General features: G+C 38.4%; 1 protein-coding gene across 3 annotated transcripts in view; it reads left to right on the forward strand.

Annotated features, from left to right (window-relative positions):
- Positions 1-22,899, forward strand: part of LOC131044277 (4-alpha-glucanotransferase DPE2) — a 62,159-nt gene extending 39,260 nt beyond the window's left edge. For 2 of the 3 annotated variants that reach the window (XM_059212114.1, XM_059212113.1), the window contains 7 exons: positions 19,495-19,614; positions 19,963-20,060; positions 20,291-20,450; positions 20,573-20,671; positions 20,816-21,013; positions 21,197-21,290; positions 22,079-22,899. In XM_059212114.1, the coding sequence (XP_059068097.1) occupies positions 19,495-19,614; positions 19,963-20,060; positions 20,291-20,450; positions 20,573-20,671; positions 20,816-21,013; positions 21,197-21,290; positions 22,079-22,335 (1,026 nt within the window). In that variant the 3' untranslated portion in view covers positions 22,336-22,899. The remainder of the gene's footprint in view (positions 1-19,494; positions 19,615-19,962; positions 20,061-20,290; positions 20,451-20,572; positions 20,672-20,815; positions 21,014-21,196; positions 21,291-22,078) is intronic. The other variant, XR_009359062.1, reaches the window with a different exon arrangement.
- The last annotated feature ends 710 nt before the right edge of the window (positions 22,900-23,609 follow it).

Raw genomic sequence — 23,609 nt, forward strand, 5'->3', positions numbered from 1 at the left:
TCCTCAAAATATGCTCTTCAAGTTCGCATGAGAGATAATGCAAGAATGATTTGAATTTGCTAAAGAACTTCTCCCATTATATAGAGCGCTTACCTTGATTCTTGTTTAGGCCGACCTAGCAATTAAGCCTTAAAATAAAATAAAAAATTGCCAAGAAGAAGGCCGACTTGATAAATAAAGACAAAATAATGCCTTGTGCGCTCAACCTTTAATCTTTTAGTTATTTAAATTAATTTTAATACCTCTAAGATGTTTATTTTGATTATTTCAAGGTACAAAATTAATTTATTAAATTGAAATGCCTTTAATTTAATGTGAATTTGATTTAATCTTCCAAAGGCTTTGAAGTGAGCAAATTTGGTGAATTTTAAGAATATCAACGCTCAAACAATGTAAAAATGAAGGATATCACCAATTTCGCCTTGGACCCTTGGTGAGGGTCAGGAGCGATTGTTCAATCTAGACCTTGCATACCTCCCTTTTTTCGCCCAAAACTTCACCTAGACATTTAAATGGCATTTTTAACTGGAGTTTTGAGTTTGATTTCATTTGATCTCTAGGAGGAAAGTACTATTAGGACTTTTTCGCCCTAGACCCTCAGAGAGGGTCAGGAGCGATTTTTCAATTTTGCTCTTAATCCTTCATCTTTTAATTGTCAATTCTCCTTGTGGGGTAAGCAATGATCTCCTTTACTCGTTCCATGCATGCTAGATTTGCTTTTGCAATGCAAACTAGGGGCTTCAAAGATTTTCGCTCTGGGCCTTCAGTGAGGGTCAGGAGCGACTTTTGAGTCTTTTTGCACAAATTCTTGATCACTTCAACTTCAAATTACCCTCAAGGTGTAGAATATCATTCTTCACTCCCTTTTGAGTCTTGGAAACAAAAATACCATCTCGAAATATAAGGGAAGTGAAACTCTTGGAAATTTCGCCCTGGACCCTCAGAGAGGGTCAGGAGCGATTTTCTCTTTGTTGCCCAAAATTCACCAAACTTTCAAACTTTCAAACTTTCAAATGCATCCAGTAACATCCAATCTTTTCTCCGGGAAACCCTGCACAAAACAAGTTAGCCAAAATTAGCGAGAAATAAACTTGAACAACATTTTTGCCCTGGACCCTCAGCAAGGGTTAGGAGCGAAATTTACAATCTAGGCTAAATTGCTTAATCTTTTAGTTTCAAACCACTTCACAGGGCGAGGTAAGATTATTTTCAAGGCCAGGAACAAGGTTTCAAATTCAAGCGAGGTGGCAAATGAAGTCCATAATGAATTTCGCTTTGGACCCTCAGGAAGGGTCAGGAGCGAAATTCCTAATCTTGGCCAAAATTCATCATTTTCTTCAAGGTTTTCAATCAACTCCAAAGTCCAAACAAAATGCCTTGTAAGTCAAAATTTGGTCCAATAAGGCTAGAAATGAGTCCTAGGTTGATTTTCGCCTTGGACCCTCGGCAAGGGTCAGGGGCGAGATTCGCTTTGGACCTCCTGAGAGGGTCAGGAGCGAAATTCGCTCTGGATCCTCAGCAAGGGTTAGGAGCGAAATTTGACTTTTTGAACTTTCCGTCAGGATAATTTTATGGAATATAACATTTAAGTATAAGAAGGAAATGTCACTTATACTTTAAGTTATATTCCATATATACTTTCAGGATGTTTGAGAGTGGTTTCAGACCTCTAGGAGTTATATTGCAAAATCTAGTTTTTGGAGGTTTTTCAGTTTCCAGACTTAGTCAAATTTGAGGATCAGGGCATTCCAGACTTAGCCAAATTTCAGGATCAGGACTTTCAGACTTAGCCAAATTTCAGGATCAAGACTTTCAGACTTCATCACTCACCAACTTGACCTAACTCAAGCAGAACCTGCTATCCAAGTGATCCCCTTGGTGACACTCGAAAGCTAAAGGCTAACAGACAAAACCCTAAAAGACCTAGAAAACAAACCCTAAAAAGCAAAAAAAGCAGGGGTCCCCATTTGCAATGGGGCGATGTGTGAAATGGTCACAACAGGTCCATACCATGTCTTAGCCAACATTGTTTTGGTCCGCATGTTATGTTGTAGCGTGTGTGGTTATATTCTTGTAATTTGTGATGAGTGTTGAGCCGACCTTGAAAGATAGGTTGATGATTTGTATAAATATATGTAATAGTCATATGAGAGATGTATCTGCGTGGTATCTGCGAGTGTATCCGAATGTGTGTGATTGGATAAGTGTGCGAACAAGTGTTTTGATCTTTCGGAAGCGAGAAGAAGTGTGGTAGAGCAGATCAGACCGTGTGGTTAATCGGAACTGTAACCAAACATTTGGAGATGCTATTTTATCAGTTCATGATCCTTCGGATATAATCCGAATGTTTTTGTAAAATAGCGAGTCTTCCCAAGGGTTGTAGCGCTTCTTGTTATATGTTTTGAGCAGTGAGCTCTAGGCAGTGTGCTTGAATGCATGTGCATTCCCCATTGTAATATTTCATATACTTCTAACAGGATATTATATCATTGTGGGTAGGTTCCCATTGTGGTTTTTCCCTTAACCCGGTTTTCCACGTCAAAAGTCTTGGTGTTATGTGTGTTATTGATGTGGTGTTGATTTATGCTTTCATTGGTTAATTATCAAATCTGAAATTGTGTTTGAGTTAAGTTTAGTTTTTGAGCAAACTGATTCACCCCCCCCTCTTAGTTTGCTGCCTTGTTGCCCAGTAAACGCCTAATTGGCTAGAAATAAAAGGAGTGCCTACAGAGTTTTGGTTCTTTATTCCACAAATTTTAAAGCCTATAGGCAGTGTGCTGCAAATTGAGGAGTCTAGGGTTACCTTGCTTCATTTGAATGCTAGGTTTTTGAATGTGTTGAACTCAGAGGTCAAAATCCTAGAGAAAAATTCTTTAAAAATTGAAGATGAAATCCTGTGTTGGGATATTATTGTTCTTGGGAATTTAAAGGCTTGTTTTCACTGTAAAAGAAATGGGCATAACAGAAAAGAGTGCCCTCTGCTTAAAAGGTTAATAATGAATCATTCAATGTTATACCTGTTGACGTGTTTTTTATGACAGCGTCCAACACAGAATAAAGTTGCCCAACGGTCACTTCACTCTCTCTTGATCAAAGTACGATTGCATGCTGATATAGTAGGAGAATCAGACAACCGACTCCAAGGTTCCTTTTATGCTGCGGATGTGACTTAGTTGGCTGATGTGATTGCTGGTAATCCAAGGGGCCTTACGTATTTCAAAGAAATTTATTCAAGCTCAAGAATTTATTGATGCGGATGATTTGCAATGAAGCTCTAAGTTTTAGATTTTTGGACTTCGAAATATGCAGAAAGTAAATAGGAATAGGGCAGAGGGAAACTAAACTAAAGGTAATCTAATCCTAGGAACAAGGAGATGGGATAACTTGTGCAAAATCCAACCGCGCTTCGCTTCACCAGCAAAGCACAACTTACACGAAGGCGGTGCAATCTTCAGGGGGAGTGCTAAGGATTTTCAAATAGTCAAAAGAAACCATCAGATAGAACAATCTCTTCTAACAATCGAAGTTGAACATACACATATAACGAGGCTCAGACTAACTTTGCACGGTATGCAACAATCAGCTGCACACCAAAAGTATGAGCGCGAATTTGGCAACAAGCGATCCTATCAAATCCAGTTCATCTAATTGCATGAAAACAAATCTAATCTATGAAGAGAACGAGACCATGCGAGTTCCAAAACAACACAAGAATGCACCAACAATTGAACAATGTATTAAGTGTTTGCTTCAAAAACTCTTAGCAACAATCTCTGACGATAGTCTCTCCTGCTTACAAATGAGGGGGTCACCCCCTTATATAGGCCTCAAACCCAATTACATGCAAAACCCTAATTAGGGTTTGCCCTAAAGATTCCCCACTCAAGGTGCAACAAGGTGGGAATCTGCATTAAATAACCCATTATGCCCACTTACAATAAATTTTAAAAAGGGCCTAAAATAGCGCCCATGATGATGATCATGCCTGGAATATAACTGACGTTGTCATAAATACCCATCACTCTCCAAGCGACAGCGACATGCAAAAAGAATCCGTCATAAAACCATTATGAGGGGACGACGTGCAAGAAGATTCCCTTATCCTGGGGTGGCATGCGTTGACCGGTCTCGCACCTAGTCAATGTTTCCTTCAGCCATAAATACGCCATTATTGTTCAATCAAAATATTTTCGTCCAAAAACGGACGACCATTATCTCGCTCATTAATGGCGTATGCAATGAACCTACTGACGACGGCCTCCAATTCTCCGATGGAGACACTTGGCACATTCTCGATGTTGAATTCCATCAAGGCAATCTCCTGTTCACTTCTGGAAAATAAACTTTCCCAATTCGCCATGACTTCCTGTGTTTTCTTCATCATACCGGAGAATGAAAAAACATTTGCAAAATGTTTCTTAGGAAACGAACCGACGAAGAAGAAATCATGCAACTGGGATTTCAAAGAATTCACTGTTATTCCCCCACCGCCGAGTTTCCTTGAAAATAAAGCTTCCATGGCACTGAGGATTTCTTCCTGTATCCCTCTGATAGATTCCTTAAAGGTGACGAAATCAATGCTGAATTTATCAAGGGTGTTCTTCCCTGAACAGATGGCGTAGATCCATCGGGGAAAGTCATAGGCTTCATTCTCCTGGATTACTTTCCCGTCTACCAGTGTTTGCCTTGGGGTCCTCATCAGAGCCCTGAGTCAGGAAATGGTTAAGTCTTGGTAGACATCAACATCTTCCCATAGTCCTTCTGCCGTTTCCAACCTACTTAGGAGGGCCACGAATCTCGAATGGAGCTGAGCTAGATCTTCTACAAATTTCCCTGCCTCAGCATAAACATCTTCTACCCATTCTCGGGAATTCTGTGCCATTGCCTTTGTAAGTTCTGCATCATCAATTACTTCCTTGGGAAGGAAGGGAGGGGGAGTGGATGAAGGGACCTGCTTCCCTGAGGGGTTTCTTGAAACTCCTGACATACTCGCATAGAAGTCCGTTTTCCTCCTTCAGCCGCTTACATTTTGCTTTTGACTTCAGCAATTTCTCCTTCATGGCAAAGGAAGAATCGTCGAAATCTCCCATTACTTGACCGGTGGAAGCATGGCCAAGATCCACCTGTCTGATGACGTAATCTTCTTGCCTAATCTCACTCCTATTCTTATCCACTGCAGGTTCAAAAATGTGCAAGGTCTGAGCTCCGGATTCTTCTCTGACTACCTTGGAAAACTTTCGGAGGGCTTTTCTTTTCGGTGGCTGATCCATCCTCTTCAATAATTCCTCTAATTCCTGAGTAGGATTGGGCTCCCCTCCTGCTTCATTTCCCAATCTGCCTACCAACCAATCTGGCACGAGGATGGAATGGCTGTAGTCCTCTGCATGCTCTCGTTCTTGAGATTCCTCTTCCATTTCGCCAAGGATAGTCTCTATGAAATTATCCTGGCGAACCTCTTCCAGGTGCGGGGAAACTTCTTGTCTCTGATTTCTTGGCTGATGACGGCCCTGTGAAGCATTGATGCTAAGTATATCAGGTGCTGGAACATTCCCTGGAAGTGGGCCTGCGGGATGTGGGAACATTTCTACTTCTTGTACGCTTGCGGAGCTGACTGGTGAATGTTCCCTTCCCGTCCTCGTTCTCTTTTGTGGAGGCTCCTCCTGCTGGGCTTCCTGCTGAATCTCGCGCGGGACTTCCTGTTGGCTATCTTTTGTCTTTGTTACCCTTGGCCTCTTTGGGGCACTTTTTCCTTTGTCTATTCGGGCCTCTCTTCCTGCCTGACCCTGTGAAGAGTCTTCAGTTGCCTCGCTGTGAGAATCCAGATTTCCCATCAGCTGGTATGTCAGAGGGACATGGTTTTCAACCAACTTTCTTGTCTGCTTGTCAATCCAGTGCTTAGTGAATTTTAGCACTGGCCTAGCCAAAATGTTCAAATCATCTACCTCAGGCTCCGACCAATCTAGCAACAGGATAGGTTGATCCTTTATCCTCTCGAATTCGGGTTGCATCAAATTTGAGTCTTCCTTCACCTGGTTTGGCACCTGATGGATCTCACTTATTCTGATGGTGTCGAGGGGCAGTCTGGAGTGCATTCTTCTCCGAACCTCAAAGTCATCCTCGGCACCGGCCCAGTAATCTTCCAAGTGAAATCTATGTGTGAATTTGACACCGGCAACCTTCCTGATCTGGCTGTAAGGATCATATTGGGCCCTGGAAGTGTAAAATGGTAGGCGGTAGAATGCCAACTCGCTTGCTGCACTTTTAGCGGCCTCCAATTCTGGGCATATCTCCATGAAATCCCCCAAGACAACTGAAAATTCAATAGATTGCTTCTTCTTCTGCAGCTGATCGTAGGCAGTCAATTGCCTCATGAGCTCGAGCAATATAAGCTTATCTGACGGATATCTAGGCAATTTGTAAGACTGGAAGGAGAAACCCTGCGTCCTGATGTAGGTGAACTTGGGGAACTGCAGGTACGCAGCGCCGTACTTCTGGACCAGAGCACTCGCTTGCGGAGACAATCTCATGTGCAACTTATTTTGCATAAGTCATGTCAGGTACATGGTGAAGGCGTCATTCGCCAATTTGTAAGAATTCACGTTGTGGAGATGTAGCTGAGTATAACATTCATGCACCTTTAGCTGAGCTGGCCCGTAGCCCATGATTCCTCTTGCTGGCAGCCCATCGAATCCACCCCTTCGTGTCAGCATATAGAATAGGTAGGAACTCATGAAAAAGGACTGAGACCTTTTCTCCTGCAGGTTCTTCAATTATTCATGCAAGTAGTGGCTGATCAATCTAGCCCAGTCGATCAGTGTATTAGAATTCATGATCTCGCCAATGTAGAAGAACATCCAAGGCTCGAAGTTCATCGAGTGTGAGCATCCCATTACTCTGCTCAACATTTTTATCATGTCCACATATTCTTGCTTGAACTCGAAGATTGTGAGAGTTTTGGGAATCTTGGAAACGTGCACTCTAGGCTTCAGCAACCATTGCTTGTTGATCAAATCAGCACATCTGGCGGGGCCTGCATCATAGACTGCTTGAGCTCCACTGCTGGTCTTGTACGTCATGGAGTAATGTGAAGGGATTCCGAGGGCTTCACCAATCGCCTCTAGAGTCAATGTTGCCAGTAACTTGCCGTTTGGCGTTGAGATCGTCTTCTGCTCCAGGTTGTAATGCGCTGCACATTCCAATACTAGATCAGGGCATTGAATGGTGGGAGGAAAGCCAGCTGCTGCAACTATTCCGCTTCTCACAATTTTGACAGTTGTCGGAGATGGATTGTGCCCTGCAGTTCCGAACATCCTTATCTTGAATGCAGCCCAGTTGAACGTGTCGAAGTTGGTATCACTGATCTCTTCCCATCTTGAATTCAACCGAGAATGGGGAAGAAAACCCTTCATTTCTTCTTTGTTCATTGCCTGCCTGGAAATAGTAGCTGTCCTGCTAGGTTCCGCCATCTTGGGAATACTTCAAAATGATGAAATAGAGACTAAGTATAAAAACTTTTCACTTCTTTACTCTTCCTTTCTTGAATCTTGCACGTGAAAAATGAAATTTTTTTCCAACTTATATAGAATTCCCAAGAGGTATCAAATTAGTAATTGCATTTATGGCACGTCATACTTTCCTTAATCACTTCGACATGCAAGGCAGTTTCCCATGCATGTGAGTTCAAATTTAGAACCTTCCTTAAATGCTCCCAGTCATGCGTCATACTTGGAAGATTCCTCCTGCCAACTCGTTGGTTTCATATTTTCCAATTTTGGAGGGAGATTGCAAGATCTTTCTTGGGATTTGCTCAATTCCACTCCGACTTGTCATCTCGTGCTGTCGAAGGAACTTTCTCGGCTTTTCTCCATATCCCTATTTTTTAGGGATCTTCCTAAATTTTAGGAGTCAGGTTCATTGGATGGGGAATTTTGTCCTGATTCGGAATCTATAAAAATTTCTATATTTGGCCGGATCTGATGTCTAAAAATAGCATATTTGAAAAATCACCTGAGGAGAATTTCTGCTTTTTATTCCTCGACTTCTTGGATTCCGTGCCTTAAGCAAAATTTCAATTTTTTTGCTTGGGTGAAATTTTGCCATGCCAAGGATTCATGAATTTTCCACTTGTGAATGCCTTCATGGATTCAGCACCCCAGACTAGACCTGGGCGCATTTTGGCTCTGTCCATGGAGAGGCGGAATATTGCACTTGTGAATTCATCCTTGGTTTCAGCGCCCTAGACCTGACCTGGGCGCATTTTGCACATGTCCATGGAGAGGTGGAAAATTCCACTTGTGAATGTCTTCTTGATTTCAGCACCCCAGTCCTGACCTGGGCGCATTTTGTATATGTCCATGGAGAGGTAGAAAATTCCACTTGTGAATGTCTTCTTGATTTCAGCGCCCCAATCCTGACCTGGGCGCATTTTGCACATGTCCATGGAGAGGTGGAAAATTCCACTTGTGAATGTCTTCTTCATTTCAACGCCCCAGACCTGACCTGGGCACATTTTGCACATGTCCATGGAGAGGCGGAAAATTGTACTTGTGAATTCATCCTTGGTTTTGGCGCCCCAGACCTGACCTGGGCGCATTTTGGCCATGTCCATGGAGAGGCGGAATTTCCTGCTTGTGAATGACTTCCAGACTTAGAATATTTTGACCTCCCACTTCAGGGATGATTCTTCAGATTTAGCCATTTTAGACCCCTGCCTGTCTGCTTTCAACTTTCCAGATTTAGAAGTGATTGTGCATGTTGACTCTCTGTTGTCTGCTAGCTTGATCCTGCCACAAATAGACTTTCCTGAAATAGAAACTTTCCAAAATGTCAGAGTTAGAGCCCAAGACAGGGCGCAGGATGACTTACTAAAAATAGAAATTACTAAAAATAGTAAGTTTGATTTTTGGCAAAATGGCGACATTCTAGGACTCAGAAAAATCCCTAAAAAATAGGGACTTTCTAAAAATAGAAAGTTACTCCGTTTGGGCTCAAATTTTGCTGGGAGGTCCCCTGAAGGGTCCTGACTCCAGTTATATGCTTAGTTTTTCCGAAACCCTAACAGGAACCCCTAAAATCTAGGACAGAAGGCAAAACCCTAGAAAAAGGACAAAACAGGCCCTAGACCTCACAAAATTTGCTTGACAAAGAAGCAGATTAACCCCAACTGACTCCCAAACACCCGTAATGCGGAGAGATTGAAGAGATTGCCACTAACACACACAAAAATGAAAGCCAAATGACCAAAAGGGCCTAAAAGCAAAGGGGGGTTCCTATCTGGGATGGGGTGATGTGTGATTAGGTCACAACAATACCCAATTCAGGTGTAAATAAGGCAACAAACCCTAATGTGATTAATGTCACTCGGGAATCCAAAACAAATAATTTGAATAATGTGCCCTCGAAAGTGAACGGCCCCTAGGACAAGAATGAAGGAAAAATTGAACCTTCCTATGAGAGAAAGGTTATACCAAGCAAATACACGATATCTTTATCCAATCCTCTTTTTGAGGATGAATTAGAAGTAATCCCTGCATGTCCTAAAGGAAAAACCATGCCCAAAGACGGGATTCATCCTGAGACCCCTAGTGAGGATGATGGGCTAAGGCGGCTTAATGCCCAATAGATAGCCCTGGCCACTATCAATGAAAGAGCAGAAAATTACAGGAAACTTAGACAGAATTTACAACAAGATATTGACCCAGTACTAGATGAAGTTCCAGATAACAATACCAGTGGAATGGAAGTGGTTCAATGTAATCCGGAAGTTGAAATGGCTGAGGCCAATCAAAATGAGAGCACCCCACCTTTTGTGGAGGTAGGGAAGAAGAAAAAAAGGAAAACTTCGGATAGACAGTCTATATCACATTCGAATGTGGAGAAAAACATAAATAAAAAGGGGGGTAATATTCCAGAATGCTTTTAATAGATTATATACCAATCAGAAAAACTCTACAGCAAGTTGGAATGTGAGAGGGTTGGAGATGAGGGATACAAAATTTGTTGTTAGAGATTGGTGTAATAGATTGAGGGAGAAGGATGTTATATGTCTGCAAGAGGTTAAAGTTGGACACCATGCTATCAACACACTCAGTTTCATCTGGAAGCAATCCAAATGCATTGTCACTAAACATGAGAAAGGGAAAGGTGGGGCTGCTATAATGGTAGGTCCCACATGGGCAGACAGCATCACAAATTCTGGAGTTTCCCCTTGTAACAAGGCTTGCTGGGTGAAGTTAAAGTATCAAGGAATTGAGATTGGCATATGCAATATCTATGCCTCCAATGATTATAGAGAGAGGGCTGCCTTGAGGGATTGGGCTTCCACCTCCCTCCCCAAAGGATATTGGATTTTCACAGGTGATTTTAACATGATTGAATGCAGAGAAGATAAAAAGGGGGGAATCAAACATGTGTGGAAAGGGAATGAGCAGTTCTTCTGGGCCAAATGCAAGAGAAGACTCAGTTTGGTGGACCCATTAGAAAGGAAAAAGGGAGACTCCAAGGGCATATGGTTTACATGGTGCAATAATCAAGCTTCGAATCAGAGGATATATCGCAGACTCGATAGAATGTATGCAAACTTTTCCATGTTCTCCTTCAATGATGTTAAAGACAATAATCAGGTTGTTGTGACCCCTGTTACTATGTCTGATCATTCTCTTATTTCTGTTGTGATTAAGATTGAGTGCCCTCAGTCATCCCTTCAGAGGGGCAGAGGTTGTAATGTGTTTAAATTCAATACTTCTTTACTTAAAGATGATGATACTGTGGATGCCATTAGAATGGCTACCTGCCTTTCTAAATTTTGTAACAAGGAGGTTGGGGCTATAGAAAAATGGGATAGATTAACAGACTTATGGAGGAAAATGTTTGAGTTTGTTGGAGAGAAGAAGCCTAAGGATAGGTACAAACTGGAAGATGTCCTTCAAAAGAGACTCAATATAGTAGAGGACCTCCTTCAGTCAAAAGGGCAAGATGATACGCTGGAGGGAGACTTGAACAGAACGAAGATGGAGCTTAGAAAGATTCAAAACTATAGATTCAAAGGGCAAAGCATCAGATCAAAAATGAACTGGTTAAAGGAAGGGGACAGAGATACCAATTATTTCTTTAACATGATCAGGTATAAGCAAAAGAGGGAAATGATAGAGCAGATTACCCTTAGTGATGGGAGCTCCAATGATCCTGAAGTAATCAGCAGGGCATTCTATGAGTTTTACAAGAACTTATTCACATCTGAGCACAAAGAAGAAAACTATGATCAGATTTATAAAATTTAAATGCTTCAAGTTGATTCCAAAGAAAATATCTAAGGATGAAGCTAGAAGTCTGTCTGAGGAGATTTCAGCTAATGAAATTGAGGAGACTATTAAGTCGTTGGCAAATGGTAAATCCCTTGGTCTTGATTGGCTACCGGCAGAATTTTACAAGAAAAACAGTGAGTGGATTAGTTTGGAACTGGTGGAGCTGTATAATGAGGCATATTCCAGAGGGTCTCTTGGACAGAATATCAATAAAGGAGTAATTAAACTTCTGCCTAAGGAGGGGGATAGGTCACTAGTTAAGAATTGGAGACCATTTACATTACTTAACCTCTCCTACAAGATTGTGGCCAAGACTCTTGCAAGAAGAATTGTTGGGATACTGGGGAGAATCATTTATGTCACACAAACAGGTTTTATTAAGGGGAGATATATTCTTGAAAATCTGATTACCAGTTGGGAGGCAATGCATTGGGCCAAGGAGGATGGTCAAAGTGCTGCAATGATATTGTTGGACTTTGAGAAGGCCTATGATAGGATTGAGTGGCCTTTCATCATTGGGATGCTTAAAGCTTTTGGTTTTCCATCATACTTCTGTAATTGGACTGAGATTTTATTTAAGGATTCTTCTACTGTTATTGATGTTAATGGAAGGCTATCTGAACCTATACAGCTTCAACGTTCAATTAGACAGGCCCCATTGCTCCGGCCCTGTATGTTATTGCTGCTGATGCATTATATTATATCCTTAGATGCTTGGAGTTAGGACCTCCCATAAGAGGTATAAGGCTCCCAAACAAAGCCATGTTATTGAATGCACAGTTCGCAGATGATATTGCCCCTTTTCCTGAATTAGCAGAGGATAATTTTGATAACATACTGGAAAGGTTACAATTTTTTTGTGCAGCATCTGGGGCTAAAGTAGCTCCTCAGAAGTCAATTGTTATTGGATGGTCAGATACACCTCCAACTTGGTTAGCAAACAAAGAGTGGGGTTGGGTTGGTCCCAATAAAATTGTAAGATACCTTGGGATCCCATTTGCTATTAATCCATCTACAAAAGACATGTGGGAATGGATCTTTGCGAAGGTGGAGAAGAAACATTTATAATGGCAAACTCACCTGTTGTCATTGGCTGGCAGAGTACAGGTTGTTCAGAAGGTGTTGGCTTCACATGCTATCTATTATTCTTCTACCTGGTTATTTTCTAACTACCAAGTGAATAAAATGGAAAGAATTTTAAGAGATTTTTTATGGTCTGATGGGCAGGGTACAAAGAAAAGGCATTGTCTATCATGGGAGTGGTGTTGTATATCAAAGGAATTAGGTGGTCTTGGTCTTAGGGACCTGAGAACTCATGGGGCTGCTTTAGCCTCCAAATGGATATTCAGAGCAGTTCATGGAAATGAACCTTGGAAGATCTTGATAAGGAACAATATTTGTATGTCAAAACCGAAAAAAGGAAGAAGTTGGAATGGATTGGGTCTTTATGACATACTGATGAGGACTTTGATATCAAGCCCTTTGGCTCTGCTATATTCTCTTCACTATTGAAGGCTTGGACACAAGTTAGGGGGTTAATCTTCTCTAGAGAAGCTGTTGGACATTCCCCTACATACTCAGTACTGGACAAATCTGTGTGGTGAGGGGTGAGGCTTAATAACTAACCTCTTGCTTTGACTCAGTGTTGTTCAGCTAAAATATGGAATTCCTTAGGCATCATTCTCATTAGTGATCTCTTGGTGGATAACCGTCTTGGTACATGGGAAGAATTATGTTCCAAGTTTGATATTCCTCTCTCTCACAAGAAGACGTATACATTGCTTTGCAAAGCTACTGGGGACTTCTTTCCCGGGAAACTCCTATATAGTAAGCAGTACATGGATCAGTTGAAATGGAAAGATGGCACTTTATTTTTCAGTATAAAGGTAAAACAGATTTATCAGATGCTCAAAGAGGACCCAAAGATCCTGAGATGGATTAATGAGTCCTGGGACATCAAATGGAACTTTGCCCTTAGCCGATTTTGGCATCAACCTTGCGAACCCAAAAAACAATGCTTGCGATGGCTTATCTTGCTTTAAAAAGTTGCTGTGGGGGATGTACTGTCTTCTGTGGGTCTTTCCCCTTTATGCTGTTCTATCTGTTCTGTTACTGAGTCTATCAGTCACCTCTTTTTTGAATGTCGCTTTGCCAAATTGGTCTGGTCTTTATTTGCTGGTCATCCTTTGGTCTGGAATGTTCGCCCAGGTCTATCTTGGACTGAAGTACTTGTGGGATATGTGGACTGTCTTGATGATAGAATGAATACTTTTTGGTCTGTCTTATTTTGTGAAATTCTGTGGTTCTTGTGGTCTAAGAGGAACGAGGAGGTCTTTCAGGGTAAAAGGAGAAGTCTTGCTGAGTGTAACATTAAACTCACATATTTCACATAATGCTGCAGGTTTCAGCTCTGCTTGATTTACCAAGAGCAGGTTTATGACCCTGATCCAGAAAGGTGTGCTGCTGATTTATAAATCAGATAGTAGAAGTGCTCATTTCTTTGATATGTATAGAGACATGTTAGATCAGGAGGAGCTGGATGCTCTAAATCAATTGCTGCAGGACAATAACATTTCTCAGGAAGACATTGATAAGACTAACAAAGAGACCGCGAGGGAAGATGGCCCAAAGTGGGATGCAGAAGGTGATCCTGATATTGACCCCCCCCCTAGGGAGACTTGAAACTGATAAGGCCGAAGAAAGCAACACTGTTATTGGGTCATGGGATGTGCATGATGACTTGCGATCTCTCTTTTTGTTTACTTGAACTTTATTGATGTTGTATTATTATATATCTCTAGATGATATAGAAAAACTGTTAAAATAGTATAGGTCTTTTTTTTGATGTGACATGGTATATACTGATGATATCTGATGGACACTGTTGAAAAGCTCATATGATGTTATTTGTGAACTATCTCTAATAGAAAAAAAAGATTAAATTATGCTTGAGAGAATTCAATCATAGAAGGGCATAGGATAGGATGACTAAGAGGGGTGCCCCAAAGACTCTCTACCCTAGGCCCAATGGTGGACCTTATCCCCCTTGGCCTCATGTAGTCTATGCCATCCAAATGAGGTGGAATACCTAGTGAGGTATCCTATCACCGTTTTCCTCAACTTTTCCACCTTCATCCTATTCCTTATGATTAATGCATCAATTTACCAAGATAGAGAGTATGAGGGCTCTTTACAATAGGGTGCCAAGGAAGTCCATCCTTATAGGCCCAAAGGCAGCACCCTCTGTACCCCTTTGGCCTCATGGGACTCCCTAGTCATTTACCATGAGGTGGTGTTCCTAGAAAATGACCTCGACACTGTTGCCCTACTTGCAAACCCCTCTCCTACTATCTTGGTTGTAAACATTTAGAACATATGCAGGTACATATATAATAGATTTACTAAAGATATCATTATCAGATTTCTATTTACTGATCTTGATTATTGCAGGTTATATGATATTATCAAATGTATAGATTCACTTGGATATGACCATCTTAAGCATAGAGATATGCTAGAAATAAGTCTGCATACAATTTATCCTAGATGCATCTATATTCATATCTATTCACACATGCATAAGGAATACAATTATTCCTTCATGCCACAATGGCTGAAGATATGACTACAACTGGGCTTGCTGTAGTTTGACTGCTGCTGTTCAATGATTGTCTTCTTCCTGTTCAATATGCTGCTACAGACATTGGTAATGATCACTGTTAATCATAGACAATTACATCACTGGCCAATATTAATCCAGTTGCTGCTCATTTGTTCTGATTTCTTTAATTTTGGGTATGCTTATTAGTCTGCTATAATGATGTATTTATATCTGCTGCAATAATATATTTATGTCTGCTCTGATTTCTGCCCTTAGTTGGATGGATATTCCTTGAATGCCTTCCACCATTGACCTCCTAAACTCTCATTTTATATGCCGTAGATGATTCTTCCCCCAAAGGTCATACCCTTTCAAGGAGGTCGGCTCAACAATAAATACAATTTATTATATTAATTTCCTTGCCCAAGATGGGCGTTTGCACAAGGAGGGTCAGCGAGGCTTCTTATTAATTTTAGTTACCTAGGTCGGACCTATTTGAGAATTCACCATTCAGTAATTATTAAACATATGTCCCAGTCAGCCCTTTATGTTTTTATGGCATTAGTTTGCTATAAATATGGGTTCAGTCTGGTTTAGGGATATGACACTTAGTTTGTATTCCTAGGCTAGGATCTCATTTCCGTGCATCTCAGTAATGTCCCCTATTTGTGGCCTTTCCACTATCCTTAGGTACTCCAACTTTCTTGGAGAGAGCCAAACTTTTGAGGACAAAATTCTGTCAGTGGTAGTGTGAGTTTAAGAATTCAAGGTGATTCCCATGATACTCTGTTATTTTTTGACTCTTTGTGAGCTCTACGCATTTCTTGGAGAAGCTTGCTATTTATGGAAAGCACTAATGTTTATAAGGTTCAATTTCATAAGCATTTTAGAATATTGTGGCATCGTTAAAATTCATTTTTTGACTAGATGAGTGGAATATAATTAAAAATTAAATAATCAAATGTTAAGTTGTCAAAAAAGGAAAAATTAAAAGACAACCTATGTTATTTATTTAGTTGGACTACAAAGTCACTTCTCTGGAGCAAAAATGATTAATATTTAAAAAGTGATTTTTAAATATAATTTCCAAAAAATTCCACAGGAGATTATAAAGGAATATTGAGATTCGTTTCAATTCATTCTTGGTTGTTCATTCTAGTGAGAAACCCTCATTGTGAGTTTGAGCTATTGTTTATTTATTCTGCCTGGGATGAAAACTATAAGGTAAATATTGGTTTTGTGGACGAAAAGCCACCTAGCCAATCCTTGGTGAATTCATTTAGAATTCACAGGTGTGCATATTGATGAAGGATTGAAGAAGATTGTGTTGAAGAGCTATATCTTCTACTAGGGGTTTCTTGTGCTTTAATTCCAGCCACAACATTGTTAAGAAAGGTGCCATATTTGAAGTTTGCAATGAAGAAAAAGACTTGGAAGCATTCCCAAATTGAGTTGCAACTACTCCCAACCCAATTACAATCTTTCCTTGGGTTTTGTCATGCCGTTTGAAGTGTAAATTTTTTTGGGAGTTGTACTTATTTGCTAGTCATATTATTTAGGGTCGTACATGAAATAAACATTAAGTGTAAGTTATATATCATGTATATAGTTTCAGGATGAAGAGAATGCTTTCGGATATCTAGGAGTTGCAATGCAAATTCTAGTTTTGGGGGATCTTATAATTTATCAAACTTCATCACGATTTAGTTTTCAACAAGCTCTTATCATCTTCAATAGCATCTAGCCATTATTCAATATCGACAAGCATTTTGGAGGTGTTCCAGATATAAACACCATTGTCAAGGAATAAATCTGCCATTACCAGTGTTGTTCACAACTTCACATTGCTACATCATCTTGGCACTTGCAAGTGTATTTGGCATCTTTGGAGGTTAGAAGACAAAGCATTCTACATCTTTGCAAGGTTGTAGGAACGACAAACTTACTCACCTGGTATGCATATTGTCGTACCTGAAAGATATGGTATGGCTCAGAAACGACATAGACCGCATGTCTTAAAAACTTCCAAATTTTGCCAGATTTGAATGGCTTTGGTTGCCAAATTATTATTTTTTGAATCTGCAGTTAAGAGTTATTCCGCGATTGCATGTTGTGCCATGCTGTGTAGTTCAAATCTTCTTCTATGCGATATAGTTGTATTTAATTTCAATATAGTTATAGTTAAAAGTGAAGTTGTTTTTAAATTTGTCATTTGATAGTTAAAGGCTAAATTTATTATTTAATTTTAAATGTTTATAAATATAGTATTTAATTAATATTTTTATAAATAATATAAGAATAGTTAAATAAAATAATTTTAAATAATTTACAATTAAGAGGTTTTAAAGAAATGTAGATTTGATTTGGAATTATAAATTGTTAATTTAATTTAAAATAATTTTATAGTTTGAAATTTATTAGTTTTGAATCTTTTGGTTTCTGAATGTATAAATTTGATAATTTCAAATTATAATTTTTTATTTAAAATTATTCTATAGATTTACATTTATTCATCATAATCATATTTTAATTTTTAAAACGAATTCATACAATTTTGTAAATTCTTGATTTTGTGTTGCAAAACTAAAAGCTTTCCAATATTTTAGTTATATTTTGTTTTTAGTTTGTTTTATAATAGTTATAAATAATATATTTATTTAATTTTTTTGTTTGAAGTTATTAATATATTTAATTTATTTTAAATTAATAATTAATTTAGATTTAAATTTGAAAGTTATCACGCATATAATTATAGATTTTTAGTTTGTCTACTTTTGTAAAATTAAATTTGAAAAAGTAAATATTAAACATATATTATAAATTATTTAGATAATAAAATTACATATATTTATGAATGTCATATTCATATGAGAGGTCTTGGAAAATGGCCATATCCGTATCTGATACCGTATCCGTATCCATGTCTGTGCAACTTTGCATCTTTGTAAATCTGATTTCTGGAACAGCAAGTTGTATTGTTCATTTTTTTATTATTTCCAGATCTATTGAAGGTTGCAAACTGTTTGACAAAACATCCCTCAATTATCTTGAAATATTGTGTTGTGTTCATGATCTAAATTCATAGTCATAGCTGTTCTAAATCTTGGCATTCAGAAATCTTGTGTGTTAAGTTATATGTAAAGTGTTTGAAAAAATGCCAGCAAACCAAAAATCAGAAGTACTATGAATTTGGCTTCAAAATTTGTGTTAGTGTCTTTACATACAAATACCTATTGACAAGGGTCATATTATCAAGTGTTTTAAGTGCCAAAAGTTTGGCCATTATGCCTCTCAATATCTCTAGAGAAGGGGAAGGGAAAGCAACAAAAGCAATTTGCAGGTAGTATGTATTGTCACTTTTTCATTAATTTGTAATGTGTGGAGCCATAAGCCCATTCCTTTATTTTCATTCTCCTGCCATATGGCTCAAAGGCAAGATTTAACTGTTACATTTTTACATAGCTCAGCATCAATCAACGGAAGGCAAACAGTCACCTGTGGAAATGCAACTGTTTCATCTTCTGTAAAGGTTTTCTGCTTTTAGTGGCATGTATGATTATGCATACATACATATCTAGATAAGTAGTTAGCAATAGCATAAAAAAGGGCATCTAGGAAGATAGATAGCCATGCATCTCTTCAATGGTGCAGCATGTACAGAATGTCCAGATTAATACAGGTTTATGTCAAAGCTTTATTATATTTCAGAATTTCCTGTGTGTCATTTGCTGAATGTTATTTATCATTTATATATTCTTGTTTACTATTGCTTTGGCATATTAGACGTCTATGTTCTATTAATTAGAGTATTATCCCTGGATATCTCCAGGGATCGCAGTTACTGGGTTCACCGGTTGGTCCCTGCACCCAAACCGGGTTCATCCGGGTTCGGGTTCGCTCCAGGCATTCCAACTGCCCTTTGCTGTTTTTCTTTTGCCATTTTGCATTGTTCCATCTTCCAATTCAATTCTGAACTATCAATTGGCATTTGGCATTGATCAATGATGAAGTATCATAGTATCAAATGTAATTAGTTTTATAATTCTGTATGTTTCTTTAAATTTTTGTATATATATATCTGTGTGTGTGTGTGTGCATGTGAACGAACGAGACGCATGAACCCAAAAGAAACCGAACCCGAACCTGAACGGATAACTTAGCCTGGGATTCAAAATCATAGAGACTCGTTATTTATAGTTGTTAAATGGTATAAGAAATGTGTCCTCAAACAGAAGACATGCTTTCTATGTATGATTTCGTCCAACACAATTTCAAGAACCCTTAAAAGTGCTTAATTAGACAATTGAATAAGGTAAAACCTTCGTATACCTGATTTCTTTTTACAAGATTAAGCTTTCCAGTGTCATTTCTTTGAGAAGAGTGTACTGACTGGTGCTTATGCATTGGTATGCTGGTGGCTTATCTATTTATTATTTATATGATCAAAGTACAATAGGGAAAAGACTTGTCTGAGGAGCCGTTTGGGAGAATGTTATGTTGTTGTTTTCTGTTATAGTTCTTGAAAGCATGTTTTATGTTGCAACTTATTAAGAGGACCTACATAAAGTTGTGAAAATTTGTTTCTTGCAGTTTAAGGAACAGTATAATACAGAGAAGAAGATCCTTGCTGAAATAAAGACAAAAGAAGAGACACCAGAAGAGTTGCAGAAAGCAGAGCAACTAAGGAAAGGCCTGTTTCACCTATTACATGTAGGTTATTTTATCAGGTCCCTTATTGTGTAACACATGCAAGATAAATGGGGATAGATTACAGAAAAGATAAATTAGAACGGACAATTGGAAACCATTATTGATTTTAGGTTCAATTATTTTCTAATTTTAGCATCTTGTCAATGTCATCTTCCATCTCAACCTCCATTTTATTGACATTATCTGTTTTTTTATATTGACACTTCTACTCATTAGTTTGTTCTCATGCTTACCTTCATGAAATCATTTTCTGATTGCATATTATATGATGTATATATGTGCATGTAAGGCATTTTTTGTATACAACTCTCCATTAACATTCACATTTCTGTATGTTTCAAAATTCAGGAGATTGTCCTCATTAGCGATCCAGAAGATCCAAGGAAATTCTATCCTCGATTCAATATTGAGGAAACCACCAGTTTCATAGAACTAGATGATCAAAGGTACTTTGGAGCTTGTGGCTTTAGATCTAAAATTGAAGTTACTTAAATGTTGCTGCAACTTCCTATTATGTTACTCTCTGGCATTTCTTTCTAAGCAGATAAATATAGCTATTCCTTGATTTGGAATACTATTTATTTATTAGATACTGTTACATTTTAAATACATTCATTGCTTTGAATTTTGTCTTTACTTCAAGGTAGAGACTGAACATTTTTCCTTTCTGTTTCAGTAAAAATGTTTTAAAAAGGTTGTATTACGACTACTATTTTCATCGGCAAGAGAAGCTTTGGCGACAAAATGCATTGAAGACCCTTCCTGCTCTATTAAATTCATCTGACATGCTGGCATGTGGAGAAGACCTTGGGTTGATTCCGGCTTGTGTGCATCCTGTATGTCATCATGATTTAGTATATTGTGTGTTTGTGGCATTGAGCCTTTAGGGAATAGTTGTATGATATTTGAAATACTTATTAAATCTAGGATCAACCCATGTATTCTGCTTTTTGTCCAGGTTATGCAAGAATTGGGTTTGATTGGCTTACGCATTCAACGGATGCCTAGTGAACCTGATCTGGAGTTTGGTATCCCTGCAAACTATCCTTATATGACAGTAAGAATTGGCTATATGAATATTCAACTACACTTTGAGCTGTTCTTAGGATGGTGAAGTGTCACTCATGCTTATCGAGCAAATTTGAAACGATGGTGTATTTTTCTTACAAAAATGTTGATATTCTGTAATATAATGCATTAGGTATGTGCTCCATCATGTCATGATTGTTCTACATTACGTGCTTGGTGGGAAGAAGATGAAGGAAGACGCATTCGGTTCTTTAGGAATGTGCTAGGATACAGTGAAGCACCACCTGCTAAGTGTGATCCTAAAGTAGCACTTGCAATAATCCAGCAGCATGTTGAAGCTCCCTCTATATGGGCAATTTTTCCGCTACAGGTAAAACTATAGCTTTTTTCATGTTGTGGCATAAGAACAAATTAATATTGTGCCATTTATATATATTTTTTCTTCTTGTTGTGAGATGGGGTTGGATTGTATATCTAGCTTTCTCTAAACATTCAATACCCTTTTCTTGATATATTTACATGTAAATGTAATTTAATTAATCTTCGTCTTCAGGATATTCTAGCATTGAAGGAAGAGTACAGCAAACGACCTGCAGCAGAGGAGACAATCAATGACCCAACAAATCCTAAACACTACTGGCGCTTTCGTAAGTATAATGTTCAATATTCCCGAGGTTTTTGCTTTACCTTCTGTATTATCTGTCCTGTTCTACCCTGCCTGGTGAGGATGTATAATGTAGAGAAGAAGAGTAATGTTTAGTTGAGTGATATATGAATATCCAATCAACAGAAGATTGACCGTTGTGATTCAGCAACTATTCTTAAAAGATGGAGATGGGAATATGGTAGCCAAGAAAAATCTAGGGAAAGTGGGAGTTGATAGCCGGACAAGTCTAGACTAGCCTATTGTGTATGAAAGTGACCCTTTTCCTTAACCTTGGAAACATTAGCCTGCATTTGAATCATCCTCTGAAACCAAAATACAAGTTTAGAACCCTTGGAAGAAGCTAGCAGATATATGTTCTACATGGCAATCAAGTTCATCTTATTAGTAGACATTTTCAGACTACAAAGAATCAGTTATATCTAGAATGTTGGTTCACCATGGTACTAACTACTATCCATACCAAATGAGGCTTAAAGATTACTTTCAATTATTCAACTGCAGGCATCTTTGCAGAACTAGTTGATTTTGGCAAGATATGTCCTATGCATTCTCTTTGCTAATAAGAGACATGTTTCCAAATTTGATAACATCTTTCGTGCCTTGGTATCTGACATTTATTGATAAGCTGAAATGAGTGGGGCAGGAGCCTTTTAAGATCATGCCCTTGAATTTGTTCTATTAATTGCGAGGCATTTTGTTTCAACAGCTAGAATTCGTTCATGTACTTAAGGAAGCTTACTTATTTGTTGTCACTCTTATTCCTTGCAGGTGTCCATGTCAATTTGGAGATACTCCAGGCAGATGAAAATTTTCAAACAATTATTAGAGATCTCATCAAGAGTAGTGGAAGATCATACCCAACAGAAAAAATGGGAGATGTTCAAAGTAACCGAGATGAAAGTGATAACTCAGTAGAAGAGGCCAATTTAATGGAAGGTGCACGTGGAAATGGTTATGCATCCTTGAATTTTATAGATGGCCAAAAAACCCACCAAGTTTCTCACAAGGAGGGAGTCATTTTTTGAATGAAATCATGAAGAAATTTATATCATCAACCTATTATCTCAATAACATTCACATTATGTGATCATAGTTAGGTATCTCCTTATTTGCAATCAAACTATTGTCTCAATAATGTTCACATTATGTGAGCGGATGCATTTTCTTGTTTGCAGTGTAAGCTAATAACACAAATTTGCATACAGAAGTACATGGAAATAGGTGGTTACGACCTGGGGCAATGCTGATAGAGAAATGGTATTCCAGTAGGTGGTCTCGGACATATTTTTTCTTCAATAATCAACAGTTTACAATCTTCAAAATGGTTTTGTTGATATTCACTATTTCAATTTTTTTGTTCCTGGCACTTGGGGAGAGTTGATGGTACCTACCATTATTAAAGTTATGTCTACTTCATATGGTATGTATTCTAATAGCAAATAAGTTTGGTTGAGAGCATGCATGCCATGGTGATCCAGGATCATCAATTTCAATTACGGTGGATGAGTTCATTGTAAACTGGACACCAAACAAATTCGTGTGGCACTGCACATCAAACCACAATGCTTAATAAATATGTTATTTTACCATATGTTGTTCAACTCTTGTATATGGTTAGTTGTGCCTGATAGCTGTGTTGTTCTACCAAAATGCTAGGAACAGGTACAAGCTTATTTTTTAATGAGCATAAACTGGACACCAATGAATACATTTAGAGTACATCGCACATCAAATTGCAATGCTTAATAAATATGTTATATTAGCATATCTTGTTCAACTCCTGTTAATTAATATGTTATATTACTTGTGTCTGATGGCTGTTTTATTCTACCAGAATGAAAGGGACAGATACAGGCTTAATTGTTTGATGTGTTTTGAATTTCTATGCACGAAGAGGAATGTGTACTTAAACTGACAGGAACGGGAATATCAAACTTGAGATGGTCAAATGTGATTCCAAAGGAAGTTTATGTGTAAAGCTCTAAACAAAATAGAAAATTCTTTGTGCATAAATTTATCATGGCACAAATTCAATTTCGAACTTTTAGTAAATGAAAAGAGGTGGGCTTTTTTAATATAAATAATAAATAGACCATTTGTAAATGCTTGCTTGTATGCTTAAACAAAGAGAATATTCGAAATGTTTCGTGATAATTAGATAAATAAGAGGTAGGTTGCAGCGAACTCATAATTTTATCGGTAGTATCACATTAGATAGGAAAGCTCAAACTTTTTTAATTATCTTGGTAAACACATTGGGCAAATAGAAAAAAATCTGAATAATACAGGGCCTACTTTC

Source organism: Cryptomeria japonica, chromosome 10, assembly GCF_030272615.1.
Source record: "Cryptomeria japonica chromosome 10, Sugi_1.0, whole genome shotgun sequence".
Lineage (NCBI taxonomy): Eukaryota > Viridiplantae > Streptophyta > Pinopsida > Cupressales > Cupressaceae > Cryptomeria > Cryptomeria japonica.